Source organism: Strongylocentrotus purpuratus, unplaced genomic scaffold (assembly GCF_000002235.5).
Source record: "Strongylocentrotus purpuratus isolate Spur 01 unplaced genomic scaffold, Spur_5.0 spur5_scaffold_21, whole genome shotgun sequence".
NCBI lineage: Eukaryota > Metazoa > Echinodermata > Echinoidea > Camarodonta > Strongylocentrotidae > Strongylocentrotus > Strongylocentrotus purpuratus.
The window spans coordinates 19659044-19665043 of NW_022145607.1; the positions used below are offsets into that span (position 1 = coordinate 19659044).

Sequence of the window (6000 nt, forward strand, 5' to 3'; positions counted from 1 at the left end):
GAAACTTTAGATTTTCTTGACGATTCTTGTTCGAGGAGGTGTTCTTGTACTCCTTTCATCAGCTCTGAGTGTTCTTGTTCGATGTTGTCGAGCCTTTCATGGCTGTCATCGTCGATTCCTGCCAACTCCAATAGAATCTGAAGGTCTTCTTAAGCGGATATGGCGTTGTCCATCACCTGCTGCAGAGCGTCCCTACCTTGTCGAATAACTTTGACATCACTGATGTCGCTCAAGGTAGCTCTTAACTTATTCGACGCTCTACGCCAAGCACTAATGGATCTCTTAAATTCCTTCCCTTTTGTTTCAGCTTGATACTGCAGACCTTTCTCAGTGAGTTTGACTTCTCGCTTTGACCTTGTGTCCACAGCTTCAGCAACAGGGTTTTCCTTCTCCTTGTCCCCCATCATGTCCACTTCCGACATCTTGTACCAAATCACGTAATCTGAATCACGACGTCATCGCAGGTTGCAAGTCGTAGTGAAGAGAAGTTTTCACTGAAGAAACAGTCAATGAAAAGTCGTAGTAGGGTTGACTTGCTAATTTATTCTATGTCAACTAATTCCATCACACTTGCTCCGTGAAAACTGTATGAACAAAACATGATAAAGAAAAAGAACAGATTATAAGTAATTGTTCATACAGGCATTTTCGAATACATGTGTATAAATAATATCATCAGTTCGCCTATTAAATGCAGTGATTAATAACAAATGAATTTCTTCTCTTTGTCTCTTATCATTTGTGTATATGCAATTATCTATAAACAATACCTTCACTCAAGTCACGTGACCAATATTCGTGGTAGATAGTTTGAATCACAAAGACTTATTAGCATAACGCATATCAATGACGGCGTCCTTCTTATAGCGGACACGTCATTCGTATCGTTAATATCGTATACCTATTTACGTGCATACAATTAACATTGCCTTACGTAGCACCCTAGCTTACACTCTATATCGTATATATCGTATACCTGTTTTACGTGCATCTAATTTGCATATATATAACGTCCACTACAGCCGTATACGGTATCATACGTGTCCGTGCATACACTAATACTACACACACCATTCATTATCACTTAAGCATATTAGATTACATTCATATCATCATTTCTCATTATTTATACTATTTATACTCGTTATACATTAATATATCGAATTAACGAACCTTCTTGCCTCCTTATTGTTGCAAACGGGTTGGCTTCGTATCAATAACAGGTGTAATTTAGGACAAGATTTCGGTGCGAACAACCAATTCGTTGCTACTGCTATGTCGGAATTAGGAAAGCGTAGATGGCGCTATTTCAGCCCATGACGTAAGTCAGAATACTCCTTTTTGTCAGATAAACTAACTCTCATAAACGATCACATTAACAGGTAGAGAAGCTATTCCTTCTGACAACAACAAAAAACAGTTATTAAAAAAAAATTGCCGTACTTAGTTTAGGAGATCTCTTGAATTAAAACGAAATAATTGCTGACTGGCTCCCGAAAATATGGTGACCGCCCCACCCCCTCCATGACCCCAGCGCGCCTTAAGTGGAGGGCACATGCTAAACCACTGGTCTATTCGATCTCGCACAATTATGCTGATTAGTTTGAATTGCGGAATAAGAACGAATAAATATAATAATTAATTTTTCTTTTCTTTTCTTCACTCAGCGTGAATGTATCTCAGTCCATGTCGGCCAAGCCGGAGTCCAGATGGGCAATGCTTGCTGGGAGCTCTACTGCCTGGAGCACGGGATCGGCAAGGATGGCCAGATGCCCTCAGATGATAAATCTGTGGGAGGGGGCGACGACTCCTTCAACACCTTCTTCAGTGAGACTGGAGCTGGCAAGCACGTGCCCCGTGCCGTCTTCGTCGATCTCGAGCCAACCGTAGTTGGTAAGGTTACGATTTTTTTGTTTACAAGCAAAATGGTAAAATGAATTTGCAGTAGGGTATCCAGAATTGATGGGTCAGAGTTTTGGTTGAGCCTGGGTTGTACGGTAACAACTTTGCCTGTCGTTGACCTATTACATTTTTTGTTGGGGGGGGGGGGGCAATAAAGGGGGAGGGGCTTATGCTTGCCTCATCCTATGACGAATACACGACTGTACGTAACAGGCAATGACTTGTTAATGGATGAATAATTCATTGACATTTAAATGAACGCACCTTTAATATTTTCTTAGTTGATACGAAATTGGAAAAACAAATCAGTCTAGAATAGTTCTTTAATAGTATCACTATGATATACACACCGGGTTGAACATCTTTCTTTTTTTTAAATGTAATTTGAAAATGAAGAAGAAGAAAAAACTACCATAATGGTAGGTCTTACGAGGCTAATAGGAATCGCAACCCTTCAAAGAAAAGCATGAAGAGCTCAAGTTTCATACCTTATTAAAAAGTAATCTAATCTAATACACTGTTGGTCATAATGGTTAATATTTTTTCCCCCCGATTTATTCCTACTAGATCTAGATAATAGTATACATTCTCAGATTTTATTGAATAATAGTTTATGAGTGTTTGTTTTGCGTGACTGCTAAAACATGTGTATGCTACTATGCTAATCTACTAGGGGACCTACGTCCTTAAGTCATAACTGACAATAATGAGGAATAATGCCTCAAAAAGGGCACTAATAAAGCATATCGACACGGTTTTGATCTGGGGGCTCACAGTAACGAGGTCATTGCTTAGCCACTGAATCATGACTGTACGCAGCGGGGGCTAGGCTACGTCGCCGCCCCCACATATACAAAAAAAAACAAAGAAAATGCAATAATTTTTCAATAAATCATTGCATGTTGCCCCGACCCCCAAGATAATAATTGAAAATATATTGTATTTTCTTTGTATTTTTCTTCTTCATAATTGTATGTACGAAATTATTATTCCTTTTTTTTTGTCTTTATAGATGAGGTCCGTACCGGCGCTTATCGCCAACTGTTCCACCCTGAGCAGATTATAAACGGCAAGGAGGATGCAGCCAACAACTACGCCCGAGGTCACTACACCGTGGGAAAGGAAATAATCGATATCGTTCTCGACCGAATCAGGAAACTTTCTGATCAATGCACCGGTTTACAAGGCTTCCTCATCTTCCACAGCTTTGGTGGCGGCACCGGCTCTGGCTTCACTTCACTCCTGATGGAGCGCCTGTCCGTTGACTACGGAAAGAAGTCCAAGCTCGAGTTTGCCGTCTACCCCGCGCCGCAGATATCGACTGCTGTGGTCGAGCCGTACAACGCTGTCCTGACTACGCATACCACTCTGGAGCATTCCGACTGCGCATTCATGGTCGACAACGAAGCCATCTACGACATTTGTCGCCGGAATCTGGACATCGAGCGTCCAAGCTACACTAACCTCAACCGACTGATTGGTCAGATTGTGTCGTCCATCACCGCTTCTCTGCGATTCGATGGCGCCCTCAATGTTGATCTGACAGAATTTCAGACCAACTTGGTGCCCTATCCCCGTATTCATTTCCCTCTGGCCACCTATGCTCCGGTCATCTCTGCCGAGAAGGCGTACCACGAGCAGTTGACTGTTGCTGAGATCACCAACGCCTGCTTCGAGCCCTCCAACCAGATGGTAAAGTGCGATCCCAGACAAGGCAAGTACATGGCCTGCTGTCTCCTGTACCGTGGTGATGTCGTCCCCAAGGATGTTAATTCCGCCATCGCAACCATCAAGACCAAACGTAACATCCAGTTTGTCGACTGGTGCCCTACCGGTTTCAAGGTCGGTATCAACTACCAGCCACCCACCGCCGTCCCTGGTGGTGATCTTGCCAAGGTTCAGCGTGCCGTCTGCATGTTGTCGAACACGACTGCGATCGCTGTCGCTTGGGCCCGTCTGGACCACAAGTTCGACCTGATGTACGCCAAACGAGCCTTTGTCCACTGGTATGTTGGTGAAGGGATGGAGGAAGGTGAATTTGCTGAAGCTAGGGAAGATTTAGCTGCCCTGGAAAAGGACTACGAGGAGGTTGGTGTCGATTCTATCCTCGAAGAAAACGAAGATGCCAACAAAGAGGAATTTTAGATAAGAAAGTGAGGTTGCAAAGCATTCTGTCAGGCCACAAATCTGGAAGGCAATGTGTTTAAACCTAGCAAGCATCTTTTGAAACAACTTTTATTGTGGACATTACGCGTAATATAAGCTATGAGTGTGTAAGCCTGTGAATATAATTGTTCGTCTTGCTAGTAAGCCTGAGTTTGTCAAAGTATAAAGTGGTATGGCAGTAATCTTCAGTTTTGTTCAGGGGTAATTTGTAAGTACAGCTAATCACATGTTAGTTGTTGGAGGAATACTGGAATCTCTGGTTTAGACACGGAGTGGTGAATTTAGAGATAAACAATCACAGCAACGGAAATAAAATGCAAAGGGGGAGCTAATAGTACTACGACTAGCTGCATGTTATAGAGGAAAAAGAGGCTTTGAAAAGAGCAACATATCAGTATGATCAAGACTCATTGTATTACCTACCATTATAATGTGAACGACAAATTGTCGTTTATCGAAATGGTAATACAAAATGACAAAATATTTCCTCAGTCCTTTGCCGGTAAACTATGATAATTTAAATCAAACGAAGTATTGTGGTTTTATCGGAATTGAATATATAGATTTAAAAGTTCTAACATGTACAGGTGCTAACTATGAACAAAGCTTGTATAGATTATGATAACTGAATACTTAAGACATCAGGAATTACTTTGAGACGTTGTGCAGTGAAGACTCAACAACATTTACGTTTTGGATATTGCTATGTTGTGTAGTGTATGAAGTTAATATGATAATTGTATCATTATTTGTATTTATTTTTGAATATTTCTGTTTGAGTTCGACGCAGATGAATTAATTTTTATGGTAATCTAGGAATTATGGCAAAAAAACAACTCTTGATCAAAATTTCTTGCCAACATGCATTTTTAGAAGTTAAAATAACTGCATTTGGAAGTAGACATATTCATAATTATGGCGCATTGAAAGACGTTTTTATTTGATAATATCAATTTGTGAACTTCATTCATATGCGTAGAATAAGACAAAATTGTGCATTATATATTTGCCAAAAGAATCAAAATTTCGTTTCTCTCATAGGCCAATATATGAGGTGAACAAAATACTAAAACAAACGATCAAAGCATAATCGGCGACCAACATCTGGTTGAATAGTAAATTTGTAAGAACAAATTTGATTTGTAGAAAAATAATAAATGCTTTTATATGATTTTATGCCAATGAATTTTCAAAGTGTTATATATTTCGCGTGTATTCAGTCTCTTATTATTGAAGAGTGCCCCGTTACCAGAATGTAGTTGGATTATGGATATTTGCCAAACCACCATATACGTATATCAGTTCATCAATAGCAATATAGTGCTATTGTCATGGATAGGTGGCGGCACGTAAACATTTTCTTTTAAATTTTTGGTTTCTGGTAAGGGTATAAAATATTTGATAAGCTTTCGCCTTTTAGTCCTATACATACATACATGGGTAGCGATTTATTTTCATGACCGGGGGACGAAATGCGAGGGACGAGGGAGCAGTGGCGTAATGAGCAAAAAACGTTTTGGGTGCAGAAAAATATCCACATCAGCACCACTCTTACATGTTACGCAGGCCCTGGGAAAGTTTTTCAAAGTGGGGGGTGTGGGGGGGGGGGGGCTAAATTTTTTACGATCAGGTAGAGCAAAGCAAAGCAAAGTGGAGCATAAATTGGGGTGGGGTACAGGGGCAAAGCCCCATGAAGCTCAGGGGTTTTAGGCATTTATTTAGGTCAGATGAGCATATTTTGATACCTTATTTGTGACACTGACATGCAGGTCACTAATTGGAGTGGGGTCCAGGGGCGGAGCCCCCTTAAGCTCAGTCGTTTATGGCATTTAATCGCGGTCATATGAGCAACAAGGGGCCCGCCTTCGGGCCTTGGTGGTGTCCAGGGGGCAGAGTCCTGTAAGCTCAGGGAAAAATCATGCCATTTCAGGA

At 41.0% G+C, this 6000-nt stretch overlaps 1 protein-coding gene across 1 annotated transcript in view; it reads left to right on the forward strand.

Moving 5' to 3' along the window:
- LOC115918943 (tubulin alpha-2/alpha-4 chain-like) overlaps positions 1-4319 on the forward strand; it is a 29115-nt gene extending 24796 nt beyond the window's left edge. Inside the window, exons 2-3 of the mRNA XM_030995272.1 lie at positions 1668-1893; positions 2915-4319. Of these exons, the coding sequence (XP_030851132.1) occupies positions 1668-1893; positions 2915-4047 (1359 nt within the window). The 3' untranslated portion in view covers positions 4048-4319. The remainder of the gene's footprint in view (positions 1-1667; positions 1894-2914) is intronic.
- Positions 4320-6000: the final 1681 nt, after the last annotated feature.